The following is a 19,165-nucleotide window of genomic DNA, read 5'->3' on the forward strand; positions in this document are numbered from 1 at the left end:
ATGTGTTACAATTATCTAAATCAAGGATTCAACCTTCTTGTATGATACTTGTCTAAATCAGGGATTCAACTTTCATGTATTTTTATATACAAATTTGCTTTTTTATAGATATTTTTTATTCGACAACGAGCCATGCTATATTTATTAATGAGCAATTGGGAACTGCATTCTGTATGCAGTAATGACTGCATAAGAATAAATTTTAACTCAAATCATCTTTCTTGTATATTTCCGTAAATACGAATTTAACATAATTATATGTCCCGCATATATCCATTTTATGCAAACATTTCGTAGAAGTTCCTTCTACAGGAACAAACTTTTCCGGCAATGTACATTTATGTACATTTTCATCGTAGAAACAAGATATGTCGCGAATTTACAGACGACTAGTGGCAGTGTTCTGTAACGTCTACAATGACAGATTTCTTCCACCCAAATAAAAAATAACCGATCGCTGCACCGAACACTACCGCGAAGCATAACCAGACATTGTAAGTCATGAAGATCAGCATAAGGAAATATGACAACACAATTTGCACAATGTGTAACAGCGTCTGAAACGAGTGCATCCATGATAACATTGTGGGCCTGCACAAATTCATACGAAATTGATTATTTTTTTTATCATAACGAGGAAATATTTTTATATATATGTAACTGAATTATCATGCTCGGCAATAATATGTACAATTCGAATTGAATGAAACTTAATACACAATTCGTTAGGGAGCGAACAATATACGAAAGAAGTGTTAGAAAAGCTTTGAAAGAAATACATAATGAAGAAAACTTGAAATCAACTTTAAAACGGAACGACAGAAAACAGATAAAAAAATTCCCGATTTACTTACGGTTGCTTGTGAATTACTTCTCCGACCATACTAAAAAAAAAATATAATTAAATCGTATGGGAAATAACGATTCTTGAAATACGTAAATTAATTACGAATATCTAAACTTGAAACTACTCTAAATCCTCTATCTATATAACACTTTATATTTATTTATTATTGCGAAACTCACTGTACGACTCTGTTATCTTCGGCTACGACATTTTTCTCTTGAGACATTTTCACGCTTCTGTATTGAAGAGAATTGTACATTTTCCAAAACAGGTATTCCCTGTAATACTTCAAGCCCTCATAAAAAGCTGCCATGATCATGATTCCGATCATAGACCCTATCAGGCCGCCGATCGACGAAATTTTCCACGATTCGAATAATACTTTCTCGCAATATCCTCCATGGAACGTCATCTAATGAAAATACCATTAGTTTGTATGATTGTCTAAACGACTGCATTCGCGAATGATACGTACCGACATACCCATGTGGTGCATCCCCATATCGGCGCATGCATTCGCAGTTGAACTATCAGAATGACCTGTATGATCCATACTACCATGATCCATAGTATGGGGCATGCTCGTGTCTATGTTTGGATGATTCACAGGATTATGTACCATGTGATCGTGACCTGCGTGCCCAGATGTGTTCATATTCATATGTGCCATATGATCGTGGGACATCTGCAAAAAAATCAAGGTATAATTTTTTTAAATTCGCAAGAAATCTCCCGATCGCACGTCGATAACTTTTGAAATCGCGAAAGTTATATTTCCTAATACGGATGCTTTAAATATTAAAAATAGTAATGATCAAAATCAAACGTAGAATTGTCGTGGTTTTCACGTCGCTACGTGATCATTACTTTCCCCAGTATTATGAAAAAATTCTCAGGAAGAACAATACTGTTTCTTATTGTTAATTAAGATCGATAGTACTTGTACTGTGTACAATTGGATACAAATACAATAACTGGAACATTGACGCAATTACGAGATATATACATACCTACATAATACTATAATATAATGAAAACAAGTATATCGAATTGTCAACAATAGGCGAACTGACTCACAAGTGAAATAAAATTCTACGAGGAAAGAATGACTACCTGTTGCACAAACCGCTTTAACTTCCCTGCGAGAGTATTTATTGCATAAGTACATGCGTTGCAATCGATACTCACAGGAAGCTAAATCTGATATTTGAAGTGATCGAACTATAATCGTATGTATAATGACAAGAAAATCAACGCTTCCAGTAGTTGAAATCAAATACACTTCGATAGAATTGTTCAACTCTTTTTTTTTTTTTTTTTTTTTACCAAGAATATGTTTCACATAATCGGAAGAAATTGGAAAAGATTTACAAATAAACAATTGTCAGAGGATCACTAAGCCTTTTGATTGATCAATGACAATCATTATTTAATACAATCTTGTAATCTTTGTAAAATCGTCCGTTCTCCGTCTGCCAAGCTATCCGTGAGTGAGTTTAGGACAGTACAGTAAAAGGAACGAGTTCATGACTGGCTACGTAAAGAAAGAAACAGTATAAAAACACGAGCTGGCGAACTTTCTAAAGCGGTGTTCTTAAAGATACACAATGGACCGAAGTGAAACTATTAACATTCCGTTCTACGCGGCTGAGAACTGTGAGGATAGAATTTACCGTAACAGCCGAAACAATTCTCCTTTCGGAATTGTAGAGGAATAACACATAGAGAACAGATTCATGAATTTGTGAATTCTTATTATAAATTTAATACTTATAATCGACGAATCTTTGTATGAAGCAAAAAAAAATTTGTAGTCGCAAGTGTGACTAAGCTAGATAATGAACAGCTATAACTGCACTAAACAGTTTATCTGTGTATGCTAAGCAAACCCATTAACGTTTTGAAACGCGATACTCGAATACGCGATGAAGAGAAGCAAAGTTCTTACTCAATAAGAAAAGTGATATGCGTATTTTTATTGAATCACGAATATTATACATTGGATTTAAGACTGTGTCAGTGTACACGTTTTCCAAGTAAATGCATTTCCTTTCCTTTCTCGTTTCGCGTAAGGAAACGCATCTACTATTGAGATATCGACGCGATCAAATTTCATCAATTTTTCGTTTACGTAATTTTAGGGACAAAGCAAACATTGTTCTAGTTCGAATATAATTCAGAAGATAATTTAAGAAGAGAAAGAGACAACTATGGTTCGCACGACGTATAATTAATGTTAATTAATCTTATATAAGTAATACGTAATACATTCCTTTGCACATATTCCTTCTCGTTATCTTTGCACATTAGCCATTTCATTATTTTATCAATTGATGAAGAATAGCGTTACTTATCTGTCCCTAAACAATACACAACGTATCGATATTTATGTAAACATAAATACTGTGAAAATTGTCACTCGCTACGTGTATTACGGTGTGTCGTACGCTGCAATAAAATGTTATTTTTTACGTGCTTTACATTTAGTATGTATCAGGTGCATTATGCCTCGTATGTATTTCAATATTCATGAAGGGGCTAAATTACAGGCCAATCTATTGTAGTTATTTCTATCGTCCGCCGGTGATAGGAAAAAATCCGGAAATTACCCTATGGAGAGTAATTTTGCCAGTCAGATCGTATTGAACGTGATTCCCCTTTATTAGCAAGGGGGATTCTATGATAAAGTGATTAAGTGACCATCGTTTGCGGCCAACAATTTCACCGCGAAAACCACAAGTGACTGTGAGAGATTAACACATTAACGTAAATACGAGAAACGGTTGTTGAAAAACAGGAAATGTAACAGGAAAGTTGAGCAGGAAATAATTTCTTGTCAACTTCGATAAGATTTAAAAATAATTAAAAATAGTTAGATTAGAGAAATTAAGTCGTTCGTCAAGAAAATAATTTTACGTCCTACGTCAATGCCTTGCCCAGCTATTTGGTACGATGCCCCGTTGGAATTCTTTTATTAAAATACCAAGATTCTTTGAGAGAGACATGCTTCATAATCTTCGCGGAAGGTAACGTTTCGATTATCGATTACCACCACAGTAAAGCTCAACGATGCGGGGATCAATTAAAAGTTTGAAACAAGAGATTTCTAATAATACCGAACACCGGAAAATGTTATACTTTTAAACATGCTATGTGAATTTGAATATTCCGTTTATTCTATCAGAGTACGGTATAACTAATCTAAAAGAACAAGCCAATATTGGTTTCAATTGAATCGATGACAATTGCGATTAACTAACGCACGAACTTGCTTTGACGCAGAGATTTTCAGAGAGCGAAATAGGTACTCTGCTGCAGTATCGAACGTTGAACTATTAACCACTTTCTATCTGGTGAAAAGAAATAGTGCTGTTCGTACAGTAAATTAAACGCGAACAGTATACACGCGATGCTAAGAACGTTCTCTTCTGGATAAGAATTTCATGAGCATTCACTTTTTATCAGTCGAACTATCACATCGCTTACTCGTAACATATGTCACTTATATAAATTCTAAGAAAAAGAAGTAGAGAAGTCCGTTTATGTTTTAGCTGAGAAAACTAGCGTTAGAAAAATGAACGTACTATCAGCAGAGTTTAAAGAGTATTATGATTGATTACATGATTCCTGCGATATAGTACCGTGAAAATAGCTGTCAATCTAGGTCATTAATTTATATCGGATTGAAGTACTTTTATTATATTGAAATAAAAATGTATGTTTAAACTGTCAAAAGAATCGCGATATTCTACGTTAATTACATCAGACTGACCTCTTTTGACACCTGAAAACCACAAACAATTCTTAAACTTACCTTTGTTAAATACGTAAGGTTATGTCACGCAGAATGCCTCTTCTCTTAAGGATATGTCAATGTAATGAAAATGGAATAAACAGACGGATTTGCAGATTTCTCTGCGTACACTCTTGACCAGTCTCTTAGAGATCCATTAATAAACTGTTCACACTTTCACGATTTCCTCCATCGCCGTAGATGAAACATAACGAAGACTCGACTTCGCGGGTAAACCATGTGACATTAGAATCAGTATTGTACGATTTGCGAAATTTCGACCGTAGCGCCGTGCGTTGAAGAACAGTGAACTTAGGTGTCACTCGCAGAGCATCGAGGAGAGAGAGAAAGGGAGAGTATAAGCACCATTTTATTACGGCAGATGACGCGACAAGTACTCTTTTTAAAATCTCAAGACCCTTCATGTGATAAAAAATAATTGAGATCGAATGTCAAAACAGACTTGTGTATATAGATCACTGTGCTGAGTCTCCGAGATCACGAATAAATTTAGTACTCTGTTTGTCGTGTGACGGAAAACCTTGTTCCTTAAAACGTTAAACGCCATTTAAACTTCAAACGATAAGCGCTAAGATATGAACATTACATCTGCGCGTGCGTGAATGATTTGTGTATTCTGAACAATTTGACAAGAGGATACTTTCGTTGAATAGTGAGAGTAATTTTACGTTTTAAAATGTCAATTCTACCACTGTGGCCGAACTTGCAGCCCAGGGCAACGGATCCTCTATGGTTCAATGCCGACAGACCTTGCGACGACGAGAGCGAGGTAGCTGCACTCGAAACGGAACATCAAGCATGGGTAAATGTACAATACAAGTTCAATAAGCTTCCTCTTATCGATATGAGATTATATATATTTAAATTCATTCGTTTATATATTTATTTTCAGAGGGAACACGTTCGAGCACAAGGTTATGATCATATACCAATCGGGAAAACAGTCACTGACGTAAGTTAACCTCACTTCTCTTCTTACTATCTCGATATTTAACGATGTTCTAAAAATTTGGATTTCATAATTAATCATATTACTATAAATGAAAAAATTATTAAGTTATGTACATCTATAACTATTTTCCTTGTATTATGTTATTGTTGAGGAAACCACAAATATGATAAATTAGTTTCCTGTATTGAGCATTTATTAACTGTCATTACGGTAGAGATTGTTACATACCATATGTATTGTTTATAGTTCAGAGGATCCGAAGAAGAAGAAGAGGAAGAGGAGGAAGAAGAAGGCGAAGGAGAAGAAGAAGAGGAATCAGATACCCACGAAGATGAAGAAGAAGAATTAGATGAAATTGATATGGAAGTGAGTTACGCACATCAACAACAAACATCCAGTCCAACAGACACAGTGACGGACCCTGTGTCGATTAGAATGGTCAGCAATCATACTGGTCGTTATACTTAATTAAAGTATTCTGTGGTTAATTCTTAAGAAATGATAGTGAGATATACGTATTAAAAGAAATTAAGGATAAGGCAGAATAAAGAATCGTACCATTCTTTCACATACGAGATAATACGATCCTTCCACATTTCGTATTTCGTTCACGCAGTGATTAAGTATTTTAACAATCCTGTTTTTATAAACAAATGACGTTATAATGAATAATCAGCATTTTTGGGGGATACCGTTTGTTGGGTCAAGAACCCCTTTACAGGCCGAGCGATTTAAATTGCGCATCGGCGAAAAAAGCGTGAATCGGAAAATAAGTATCCCCGATGGAGCGATCTAATTGAATTCATCCGTCGAATGTTAGTTTCACGCGTGGTCAGGTCAGCGCGGAATTAAAGGTAGAATGGTAGAAAATTTCCAACGGTGGTAATAAATTTCGTCGAGCATCGTCCCCTATCGTAATGTCTATATCAGAGCAGATATAAAATTTCTTTCACACCACGAACCGTGACTACGTCGAAAGCGATCGAACGTACAAGGGCTTGCCCCCTTGTCCCTTTCTCTCTGCGGCGGGCGCGCGTTCCGTCTTTCTCTTTGGAGAACGGGGCAAGTCGGTACCCCGCCTCGCTCGTAAAGGGCCGTGGAACCGCATCATGCTCGACCGGGACACTCTCTGTACACTCCGTATACCTACCTATACTAGGTGTAAGTACACGCGAGAATGTATTATATACCTATATACAGCGCCGGCTCTCTCGGCGTTTAACTGAAGTAAAGCCAGGTTGGTGCCCCCGCTAGGGTGAACGAACGGGTACGCTCAGGCAAAAGCGAACCCGTGTGCCTCCTCCACCTCCTCTAGCAACGATCTCTCCATCTCCTCCTCTGGTCGAAGATCTTCGCCTCTGATGTCACACAGGCGCTGGAATTGCAAATTCTTTTTTCGAGAATACGCGGTGCGTCGATCGGATAAAGATCGAACTGCGCGTGACCGATCCCGAAAAATCTTCAATGCGCTCGAGCACCGGTTCCCTCGTGCTGAAACGCGACAGTTCGGGAGGAGTAAATCGTCCCGGGCGATTTCACGCGCGCCCGGTGTCCAACGCGCCGCGCGGCCACCACGTCGACGTTTCCAGCGAACGCAGAAAAACATTTAATAATGGGCAAAGCTAAACGCGAGTAGCAAAGATTTGCAATTTTATTCGAGCAATTGAATCGCTCCAAGGTTAATTTAACTGCACACATCGCGAGCGCTGCCGAGCGGGCGAGCGTTTCCATCTCTCGTGCTTAGTATTGCGCGCATAAATCTCGGGATTTATGAATCGTGAGTTTCGTAGATGGTAATACCCTCCGGATTTATGAATTAATACCGCTCATATTAAACGCATAAATCTTAACATTCAGGTAGATGGAATCGTCTATGGAGATTATCCCGCCGCTTCGCTGATTCTGGTACGGCACATCTCTAAATTGCTGGCTATCCGTCTTTATCGTTCCCAAGTTAGACGGAGAGGGAAACAACGGAAGAAATCGTTTCGTCTAGCCGGTGTCGGTACGGGTTTCACTGCTCTGATACATATTGATCGCGAACGTCCTTTACTGTTCCTCTACGTTAAAATGCAATCACGTAAATTCGTACAAGCAGACGGCGAATCGATTCACCAAAATGATAACGATTTCGTTGCAAAGTAAAAATCTAATCTTCGTCTGCGTCTAGAGTTTATCGATCGATAACGCGTATAGTCAAAATCAACGGTGCCTTATCGGACTCAGCTCGCCGCGAGTATTGCATCTACAGGGCACAGTGCTCGAAACAATTTCGCCATACGTAATCTATTTCGTTGTGCATTAACGTTGACCTGACCCACTGGCCCACATATGCGTTTTAAAAATTCCATACGGCCTTGGTGCCGATACCGTGGCGTACATCCAGTCAAGCTTTTTCTCGAAATTTCATCTAAGAGTCGCACGCCGCGTCGGCGAACTCGTAGGTCGCGCGGGCGTCAACTTAATCGTCGCGCGTTCGACGCAAATACGCAATAAAACGTTTCAACCGTTTGCAACAGTTAATGCTCTCGCCGGTGATTTACTGTTACCGCGGTGGTTGATCGCACGTCAACCGATTTCACCGGCCATACGGGGAGGGGGGAGAAAGAGCGAGCGAGTGAGAGAGAGAGAATGCAGAAGAGTGCTGCCGTAGGGGGTAGACCTCAATGGCTAATGCCGAGTTAAGCACCCTAACCTGCCTCAAAAGACATTACGCGACGTAACAGATAATAAATCCTCTGTTTCAGCGTACCGAGAGATAGCGAGCTCCGAAGAAAATGAGAGTGTCGAGAACGAAGATGGACGAGACTTCTCTTCTCTTTCGACGATTACGAGCCGTTGGGCTCTCTCTTAAGATTTCCTTCTTCGTAGTCGGAACGGGTAAAGTCCCGAGAAAACCGCGTGGAGCGTATGGATGTCATAACGTCAAGCAAAGTATAGCTACCATGGAAGAAACGCGGCGATCAATCGAAAACGCTAAAGCGGGTCTGACAGTGGCGTAATAGACACTCGTCAAGAAAGAAAGCAGCGAAAGTGTTCGAACGTAAAGAGACGTGAAGATCGAGGGAAGATGCGACCGTTTCTAAAGCAATTGACACCGACGGGATTCGATCATTGAATACTGATGGTCACCGATAAGGCGTTCGAAATTATGAAGATCGGAAGGAGAAGACGCTCAGAATCGCGTACACGTATTTATGTACCTTCGAAATGTACCTCCTCGGTGCAACGGGCGCGTTTATCTTTGGAGAATGGAGAAAAGTTAAAAGCCGGTGAGAGAAAGGGAGACGGAAGGAATGGCAGTGATAACGGGGAAGGAACATCGAGAAAGCAGGCGTGACAGAGAGCGGAGTATCAGAGAGTAACGGACGAAGAAGTCTTTCGGAGCGACGAGGAGGGAGCGAAGTGGCAACGGGATGAAGAGAGACGACGCGTCAAAGGCGAAGCGCGTCGGAGGGAGAAGGAAGCAGTCGATCGCGAGCAGGAAGAGCGGCACGAGCGAGAACCGGGGAGTTCGTCGGGAGTACTCGGTCGCTCAGTCGAACGCGCGATTACAAGCACACGAGACGCGTGGGCTCTCTCTCTCTATCAGGCTGAAAGTGTTTCGTACGCGACCACGTGCCGGCTAAACTGCCGGAACGTAACACAGAGAACGATAACACGACGACGACGACGACGACGACGACGACGACGCGAGGCTACTTGAACGCATTCGCAAAGTGGACATCGGGCGCCGGGCACCGTTGATTCCCTGCGATTACGAATAAACGGACCGTTTCATCCCTGCTAGATGCACAGCGAGTGACGGTGAACGTCGTCGTAACGCGGCTTTTACCGGATTCTATCGACGCGGATGGTGTGCATCGTGGTGTGTGGATGGTTTTGTCAGTTGGTGACTCGAAGCCTCGAAGTGAACCGAAAGAGAAAAGCGACTGTGGTTTTTTCTGGTGGCGAACGTGGAGGAACCTCGACGAGTCGGCTGGATCCAGATGTCACGGGCACGTCCTCGATCGGTGAGTGAGAATCATTATCTTTAACGTCACGCTTCCGAGAGGATGAACTCGTAATGCTTCTACTCTTCCTGGACAGTTTCAAATTGCTCAGTGTTGATGCTTTACCGCTGCGAACTCTTAATCTAATAAACGAACGTAGAATGTGAAAAGCAGCGGTCGGTGCGATCGCATCCGCGAACTATGTAAAGGAACTGCAATCCGATCGTTCCGTGTGCCGATGGCGCGAGGAGTAGAATTTTTTCAGCGAAATTAGTGAAATCGAGGCAAGGAAGGGGATCGTTAACCGTATACTTTAAAACGAGCTAGGACACGGGCTCGAAAGTTTCGACCAGTCGTGGAATAAAGTGTCGGTTCACCGGTAGAACGACCGGCGACGAGCCGATATTTTTGCATAAGTTTTCCAGACGTTTCCGCGTGGATCTCGCGTTACCGTTGGTACCATCGAAATGCATTACCATTCGAATTCGACGCTCCAGTATTCTTGGTACATTGTTTACGTTCCTGACAAAACACCTTGGAACGAACAGCCTATTCCTTTACTTGGAACTAAAATAGACGCGCATGATTCCATCAAGTTTAAGTTAAACCTAGCCAATCCAATCAATATTTAACTTTTCCTTCGGATATCTTTCGCATCGCTTATCCTCCACGAATTTAGCCATGCTCGTCTCACAGTCGGATTGTACAATAGTGTGAAATTAAATACAGTGGTATCACCCCAAAGTTAATTGATTGAATCTTAGAACCGTTGACTAAGAAATTTTACACGTGAGTCCATTTTAAGGGAAAATAAAGAATGCAAGGAATATATAAACTGTTTTGTCAAATTTATATTATATTCACTATTGATTGGCATTTTATGTTTTCTTTTCGTGTTCCGCAACCTTTTATTCGACACTACGTCGACCTCCTAAAAGTGGTATGCTTGCTTACAGTATTTGCAAGAATGTAATCAACATGTGAACTTGCATCATAACGCATCGTAATCGTACATCGTCTTTTTATCCAGAACACTCGGCTTTTGTAATTTCTCATGCTCAGTCGATCGGTTTTGTTCGACTTGAAATAGTTTTTGCCAGGTTTCTATTAAAAATTTTGAAAGCCGCGAAGCACCGCGATTGTTAATTACACCGGAACGAAAAAGAGGCTTTGGGTAGAGGGAGAAAGTGCCGACGAAATTAAGAACGTTGCGCGGTCGTTGGTTACAGAAAGTTAGCGTAAAACGAGTAAGCGTTATGACTATGTAGCGTCAAGTCGAACGTATTTATAACGAATCGCGGAAATCATAATTCCGCGGGGACGTAAAGACTCGGCTGCGAATTACAGAGAAAGTTCATCGTGTAATGGTGTACACAACCTCGTTCTTGTGCGCGTCCGTGATGGTAAAAAAAGTAAAAATTCTCGTTCGATGAAAAGTGAAATTAATGTAATCGTTCGTTCGATCAAATTGGTTTTACGATTCTGGATCAGTCGTAAAGATTTTCCCATTTTGCGATCGGTGCAGAATTTTTTGTATTCCGTTCGTCTCGTCGATCTCACATTCTCGAATCTTATGCGTACGGTTTACCGTACACGCATTAGTTCCAAAGAGAGGGAACGGATGAGCATTAAAACTGTGTCTAGGCAACGATTCTAGGTTTGCGTTGAACGTAAAAATGGTGGGGAACGAAACACTTGGGAAACGAGGAGAGGATTTTTCCAGGTTGCTGGTTAAAAGGTAGCGCGATCACAGGGACGATTATTGAGCATTGTTGGGTCCAGGTTGCGATAGAACGAGCGAGTGGGTAATGCTGTACTGTTTGTGCCGGCCCTGCGGGGTCTCTGACCGCCCGTCCGCGCCTCTCAACTCGACTTGCTTGTCCATGCTCTGTGCGGCCTACCTACGGCTCATGACTAAAGTCACGTCTCTCTTAGGTCTCTCCCGCGAGAGAGACTCTCTTGGACGAATTTCACGAAAAGCAGACTTCTCGCCGCGACAAAAGAGGGAAACGAGTGGAGGAGCGCGCGAGTTGCCGACAACGGCAACTAGCCACGTTTCTTTCCGCCTTTCTTCCCCTATGGATCCACGTACTCTTTTATACATACGCGTTTTACGATCGGCTGACGCAGCTTCCGACCGTTCTACCGATCGGTTCGTAAACTTCTTCTCGTACCGATGGGTCCTTGGCGATAGACGGGCTTTCGGTGTTTTTAGAACACGGTCAGCATCGTCACGAACGCCGAGATTGCGGTTTTTACAGGTCGTACGTAATAAAAGAACGGGAACACGTTACCCCTTTCCCTATGGATACATTTTGAAAAATTGCGCAAGCGTTAACGAGCTCCTGCAATCGAAGCTATCGTATGCTATCCGCGGTTTTAGAAAGCAACGTACTCATCGCTGCTTGCGCACGGGTTCCTTCGAGGATTATCGGCATACCAGCGTTTTGATAATAATTATTGTCGGGGATTAATAGACTACAATGGTTCTGTTTTTTCCTTCGCGCTTATGCAACGTCGTTACACCTCCTTTCGCTACATGCTTTCTAGACACAACGTTGCACGATTTTTCAACGAGACAAGAATCGACGAAAGGCGTCGTTCTTGCCGCAAAATTCCATGAATCTTGATAAGATATGGTTAAACGAGAGGGAACCATTATGCCTTGTTTGAAGACAGCGCGAAAAGTAAAACCGTCCGCGTTACATAACAGATTTGTTCTGCTGAATTCTGAGCATCTCCTTATCTGATGCAATTGAAAATTAAGTTCGTAACAAACTTTCGTGAACTTTCCTTTCGACTTTACGATACTCAAATCCGTTCTTCCTCTTCGCCTCGCGAGACGTTATGCGTCGCATACACACGTATGTGAAGTACTTGGCCAGATTTTTCACCGACACCGGCCCGTCGTCTTACAAGCGCGACGTGTCGCGATTTTCCTTTACGTTTTCCTCACTTCGTAAACAATTCTCGCAGCCGATACACGCGCGCACGATCATCGATTATTGGAACTTGGGCCGACCATATTGCGGACCATTCTACTCGTTCGATTACTCGCGTCGCCTACTACTGCACGATCTGTACTTATACCATCGCTTCGAACGCACGTTATACGTATAAACCGAGCGTGGGTGTAGCACGTGGGTGCGCTTTTTCGAATCCGGTGCTAAACGATCGAACGACAATGAGACTGAAAAATGCTCCTCCGTAATTAGACTATTGTTTGGTGGAGGAAAGTGTGCAGGACTCGTAATGCAGGAGTACGTCGATGGGACTTGGTCGAACCAAGATATTCTCGGAATCCCTGCTTTATAGATATGGAAGAAAATATGAAGTCGTTTAAGACGCATCGTCATTAGACACGGATATAGGGTAGCAGCGTCAACGACTGGGATGAATTTTTCATGCAGACATAAGCGCGACATGCCGTTGGAATTTCAAGTAACTGCCCGTCACGCGACGCACGCGGAACGTATGAATTTTTAACTCGCCGATGTTTGTCCGTTCGCGACCGATCGTTCCTACGATAATTCCAGGAGGGAGAAGTCGAGTGTACTTTTGATATAAGAAAACCAGCGCGACTCGGGATGATATCGACGGATCTAACTCCTCGATCGGTCGTTCCTGTGAGAAGAGTTACACGGCGATCGAAAAGCAGGCAAGATTTTCTGGACACCCGGTATTTTGCGGTGTAACGCGCGTACATGCACCGCGTTGCGGCCTGTGTACGTGAACGAACGCATACAACCGCGATGCCAGTGAACCGAGCATTATAGTACCCTGCAAGAAACGTCGGCCTGGTGCATTGACCGCGGTTGACCACACGTCATCGAATGAGTGACGTCACGGGGTTCGCGGCATGAAAGCTACGTCACGGTCGGTTGCATCCTCGAAGATGCGTCCGCGAAAATGTTGCTCCTATTCCTCGTTTAGAACACCCGTGGAAGAAACTGATCGTCGTGTCCAGCGACGCACCTCCGGCGACGAGTCTCTTGTACCAGTGAAAAGCGTACTTCCCGCGCGTACGAATAACCGGACACGGTTTCTCGGGTTAATGCGTGTACCGCGTTAAATTATTCGTGCGAGCGTCGAACTCGATTATCGGGAAAGAGCGAACGTGTTACCCGGCGTATTCTCTGATTATCATACGCGAAACCTAGTCCGGAACGGTTTATCTCAAACAGAAACGGTCGAAACGGATGACTTATTGCGCCGGCGGCTGGTTAAATCATTTTTTCCACCGCGTGTAACTTTCAATTCATCACGGTCGACCGCGGGCTATACGGTACGCGCATGAATAGTTAACGAACGGGCGTAGGAGGACCAAGATTTTCCTCCTCGGACGACTATGCTCACGATGTACCTGCGAATATAATAGCACGGTTATACATAGAGCCGTATGGCCATACCTTTCTGTGGCGTATGTAAGTGCGGGCGAGTTCGTTCCCTCGAACGAGTAAATCAAGTCCGCGGAGCGGCTCTATGCCTTGAGCTCGTAAGACTGGCCAAGAATGGTTCGACATTTTTCCGAGTACGCCCCTGATCCATTCTTGCCGCGCATCCACTGCTATTCATCCTGATATTACCGGTAGCATTCTTTCCGAACGATCCCCGGACCCCGGCTCGATCTCTCAGCGACCGCGGCGAAAACTCGTAAACTCGTCGGTATTTTCTAATTACTGGATCGAGAAAAAAAAAACAATTTATCGCTTCATACTCGCCGCGGAGATAACTTTCTATAGAGGTAAACGATTTTACAGTTGAAATATTTGAGCTACCTCGGTGAGCTTCAGCGGACGAGCGCATTTTGATTTTCCTATTTTCTCTTATTTTTTCCTATTTTCCCCGCGTTGCACTTATTTCACCGTCGTTGCTCAATGGGGAAAACGTCAAGTTTCTGTCGTGCTCCTTTTCTCTTGGTGCGCGTTATGAGTTTGAAGCACCGGGTTCGAACGCCCGTATCGATACGGGGGACCATTTAAGCGACTGCATCGAGCAGCGTGTGTAAGGAGGCAGCCGAGCTACGAGAAAGTATCTGGTAACTTTCTCCGGTGGGTTTAGTTTGCACCACGGGTCACCAGGCACGGACATTAAGAGCGAACGAACGAGCCACTCTTATCCGCGAGCGTATCCTCGCTGAGGATTACTTCTAGCTTTACGTCGCGAATTCGGCGGATTTATTTAAGGACGATCGGTTGCATAGTAGCGGATCGGATAATCTTATAACAGGAATTGAATTAGAAGTATTTACGGGAAGCCGGGCAGGCGTGAATCGGAAAAGCACAATGACACGCGCGAACTCCAAGGACCGAGCAGTTACAAGCCATTGAACAGGTAGATCGAGTGCCAAGAACAAGATTTTGAAAGTCTCAGCCGCAACGCCGCCGCCGCCGCCGCGGCGATTAAATTAGATAATGGCTTCCGAATGCCAAACTACTCCGTTCATCTTCTTCCGCCAGCTAGTGAAACGGCGGTTCACTTAAATTGAATTGACTTTGCTCACGAATTCACCTCATTGAGCGCTAACACGCTTTCATCTTGACTTAATTATCTCTCATAAGAGGAAGTTGTTTAGCGTTCGTTCCGAGATGGCTCTAGATAAATCTATTATCTTGTACGTTTCCCTTTCTACGGTGGATCGCCATCACGTAGACTCGGTATCGGAGCGATCGTGATCGATCTGTCGAAAAATAGACGAGCGATCGATGTAAGGTCGTGTACACGACCACGAAAAGCGGAGATCGTTACGTCGGAGATTGAGTAACGAGCTCCGTATACGAAAGTTCCCTCTTGTCACTCCGATTATCAGGCGTGTTGCGGTTCGAACTTGAATATTAGGCAATCGTTCTAGAGGCCAGCTTGAACATTGGCCCAAATATTGGCCAGTGGCCCCGTGCGTGCGATTCGATCGCCGACACCGACGCACGCGACCGTCGGCCTTCTTCTTCGACTTTTATGCCGAGCAACCGCTAAAACGAAGTCGTTGACTGACATTGGCCCACTAATCGTGCGTTAACACCGGCCACGGATTCGGCCGGACGGACCGCGAATTTAGGAAGGTAAAAAGTGAGAGTGCGTTCCCTCCGATGGGGATTCGGTTTCGAGTCGTTCAACGGCAATAGTTCTGCCCGCGCGATTTCGGTGTTTCTCGCTGGTCAAAGAGCGTTCTCTCGCGGAGATACGGAAACAACGGGGGAACCTCGTAGTTTTTCGACCGTTTCAACTTTCTCCAGTGGACGACTACAGAAAGCCAGTGATTTAACTTCGCTTCGATGAAGCTTGGCATGAAAGAAATCGTTCATGACTACGTAATGCCAGTACTCCGATTCCGAATGTCCGATCGATCTGATCTCGTATCACGATCGTTCGTCCCCGATGGGAATCTTTGTCACTTGGCCAGGTGAAAAGCGAGAGTGATCGGCGGGCACGCGAAAGCTTTACGTGAAAGAAAAAACGCGTGGCCTGGTAGTCTTAAGGAAGCCATACGCGAACCTTCGTCGTCAGAAACGAGGGACGGACAGGATTTTTTTTAACCTCGTTAAATTGACTACGTTCTCGCGAGCACTTGTATCTGCTTCGCTAATGGGGCAACGTCCCACGCGTGAGAGAGGAACTGAAGCGGGGATACGGAGTCTTCGAGGTGCATTTATTTATACGTTCGAACCCATTACGAATTCTTTTCCAATGCCCAGAATTTTTAGTCCTCGCCTTCCACGGCAGAAGCGTCGCGTCATACAAGGACGTGGTGTACGCTCTGCAGAAGTTACCGAATTTACGGCTCGGAACTTAGGCGGAGGGAGAGAGAGAAAGAGAGAACGGGTGAGAGACCAGTGAAAGTTTATTAAGTCTAGTACGAAGCACACCGATGACGAAGCGGCGCGAACGTGTGCGTCCGCGGTTCGTGCGATGCTTTAATGCGTGTGCAAACTGCGCTATCAGACCGCGCGCGGTTCTTTATGCGTCAGCTTTGAATGTAAGCAAAAAATAACTAGAACGGAGCGATCAAGAGTCTTAGGAGTAATTAAAACGCGAATTATCATCGTCATCTAGCGATCTATTTCTATATTTATGATCATTGCTACAATATACAATTTGTGTTTGACGAATTCGTTACGCTGACATCAGGATGATTCGTTCCGTTGAGCAGAAGCGATAGCGCGTTAAACATAGCCGAGAGAGGAGGGAAGGTCTCGGTCTGAACATGATGGCTCAATCTTTGAGCTCCTGTTCAGGGTCATCCGTTCCCAGTGGAGATGATTACAAGCAAGGACCCACCGTCTCTTTTTCGCGTCTTTCTCCCGTCCGACCGGCGAGTTCAGGCGTTTCGCGCGAGGAATCAACGACTACCAAAAGGCTCCCGAATATTTATGTCACGGCAAAGTAGAGGAGAGCCGAGACCTTGACTGTGCGCCGCGGGCGGGCACATCGCCGCTTTTAAATGTTAGAAAATTTCGCTCCGAGTTCGTGGCTGAATGCGCATAGTCGCAGTCGTACTGACTTTCTAAATCTGATCCTATCTCGCCGATCTCGTGAATCCACCTGAATCAGGAGTTCTCCGAGCGCCCTCCGTATCTTTGACGGTGACGTTATTTACTGGACTATTTCACGAAAGATAGGTAACGTCAATTAAAAGGATTATTTTTTTCTAATTAAGAGAGATATTTCTTACGAGACAGATACGGTGACTCAGTCCGGAAGCGTCGAACGTTTTCGTCCTCGCGGCGGGAAACCGCGGAAAATGCGCGAAAGTCACTCGGAGGACGGTTGCGCGGCACGGGTAAATAGCTGGTTAGAAGAAAAGACTTGCACTTTCGTTAGAAAGTCTCGGGAATCGACTCCGCCATCCGTAGCAGGCCTAAGAGAGAGAACCTAACCGTCCTAACCGGTGAACGTGGATTAGCACTGCCTGTCTGACCAAACTCGGAGTTCCACTACTCGGTCTACCCTTAGCCCTACATACGCTCGATTCCGCGGTCGACTTTTTCTCCGACACCGTCCGAACGTACACGCTTATACATTCCTGCCTGTTGGCGAACGTAACGCGTCGAACAAAAAATACAGACGTTTTCCATCGATTTATAAGGAAACGTTTACTCGGGTTTACGTCGGAGATAACGTTGACGATTGTCTTAAACAAATTCACCTTCCTCTCCACCTTCTAATGTTAATTACCGCAATTTACACGACGTAGTGATAAACGCGTTTGAACAATCATCATTCGTTCGTATCATATCGGCGCGCGTTACATGGTCATTAATAGCTTTTTAATCTGGCGTTCGCTCTGCGCATCGTGTGTTTACAGCGATACCGAACGATCGCGTCATCCGGATTGCGTTTCCGTTACGTTCAGAAATTCGCAAGAACGGAAGACAGAAAATTTATTCCGGTTTCGCGTGCGAATTACACTTGAGCGCGACTGTCGAACGCGAAGCGAAGGTACGCCTCGGTTTCCGTGCGGAGAGCAGTTTCGCGCGAGAGCCTCTATCTTCATTGCTTGCAGCGAGCAACGAGAACGATTCGCTACTTCTCGTCTGGTGTTCAAAACGGATTTCGATGAAGCGAGCGCGCTGGCGCGTACGATTCTGTTCGATGCAACAGTAAGACGTGTAAATAGTCATTTAAATGCCAACGTGCTCTGAACCGAGCTCGGAGAGGATGGACACCCGATGGGTGTGACGGAGACATTGCGCCTCGTTGCGTTCAGTCCCACAGCGGTTACGTTCTTGTACACTGTACACCCTCTCGCTCATAAAGACGTATATTTCTCGTGTACGCGTGCGATAGACGCGGGGTACTAGAGCGCCCCTGGAACATAGAACGAATTACGTACGAGACCGTCTATTCTCTGTTTCCCGACTACGCTGCTGAAACTTCTCGCGTGTATACGTGCAGGATTTACGTGGGTATTCCTAGATCTCCCGTTTACGATTGCGCCGAGTCTAGACTTAACAATTTCTACCCTATTTACAATTTCAATTCGGAATAAATACTCTCATAGAACGAACATGTCACACGTGATACTACTTGACAAATTCATTTGTTACAAACTATAATCGTCGGCAGGTATTACCGATATTGCCGCCAAAATTGTTTGCACATTTGCGGTTAAAGAAACAACGGTGAAATGGAAAAAGACGGGCGATTCCACTTTCTCGTGTACTCGTGCTCGTTATTCCGGTTATAAAATAGTCCCGCGAAACGCTTCCGTGCGACAGCCATCCACGGACGATACACACGCGGGATCGTCGAAGAGGCCTAGCGAACCTAGAGCTAGCTGGCCAGCTAGCTACACATAGCTAGAGGATCGTGGCCGCGCTCGCGCACGCGAGTAAAACGGAGCGACAACGCTCCTGTGTCCGATCGTGTGCGTCGTGTATGTACGTACGCGCGTGCATGCGCCCGCTTCCTTGGGATGGTGTGCGACTCGGTGGCCGTGGCTATGGCCTTACGAGCCCCCACCAGCTCGACCGCTCCGAATCCACACGGCGCGGCGTGTGTACCCCCCGTACTCTGTGTATGTACATAGATCCCTAGAGTCCGAGAAAGACGCAAGACCGTCG

The 19,165-nt window shown here is 44.2% G+C and overlaps 3 protein-coding genes across 7 annotated transcripts in view; 2 read left to right on the forward strand and 1 right to left on the reverse strand.

Moving 5' to 3' along the window:
- Positions 1-4,903, reverse strand: part of LOC108628506 (dual specificity protein phosphatase MPK-4) — a 12,921-nt gene extending 8,018 nt beyond the window's left edge. For 2 of the 5 annotated variants that reach the window (XM_026817000.1, XM_026817009.1), the window contains exons 1-4: positions 4,662-4,902; positions 1,323-1,532; positions 1,027-1,259; positions 855-884 (exon numbers count right to left, since the gene is read on the reverse strand). In XM_026817000.1, coding sequence (XP_026672801.1) covers positions 855-884; positions 1,027-1,259; positions 1,323-1,532 — 473 coding nt within the window. In that variant the 5' untranslated portion in view covers positions 4,662-4,902. Of the gene's footprint in view, positions 1-6; positions 592-854; positions 885-1,026; positions 1,260-1,322; positions 1,533-4,661 lie in introns of those variants that run through there. The other 3 variants (XM_018030488.2, XM_026816991.1, XM_026816979.1) reach the window with 3 other exon arrangements.
- Positions 4,904-5,151: 248 nt separating this feature from the next.
- Positions 5,152-6,181, forward strand: LOC108628548 (anaphase-promoting complex subunit 15). Its single transcript, XM_018030545.2, has 3 exons — positions 5,152-5,463; positions 5,554-5,613; positions 5,860-6,181. The coding sequence occupies exons 1-3, from the start codon at positions 5,338-5,340 to the stop codon at positions 6,079-6,081; spliced, it is 408 nt and encodes a 135-aa protein (XP_017886034.1). The 5' UTR covers positions 5,152-5,337; the 3' UTR covers positions 6,082-6,181.
- A 2,192-nt stretch (positions 6,182-8,373) lies between these two features.
- Eip74EF (Ecdysone-induced protein E74) overlaps positions 8,374-19,165 on the forward strand; it is a 132,635-nt gene continuing 121,843 nt past the window's right edge. The window contains exon 1 of the mRNA XM_026816146.1: positions 8,374-9,626. The gene's annotated coding sequence lies outside the window, so the exon portion shown is untranslated. The remainder of the gene's footprint in view (positions 9,627-19,165) is intronic.

Source organism: Ceratina calcarata, unplaced genomic scaffold, assembly GCF_001652005.2.
Source record: "Ceratina calcarata isolate Rehan_Ccalc_2016 unplaced genomic scaffold, ASM165200v1 scaffold127.2, whole genome shotgun sequence".
NCBI lineage: Eukaryota > Metazoa > Arthropoda > Insecta > Hymenoptera > Apidae > Ceratina > Ceratina calcarata.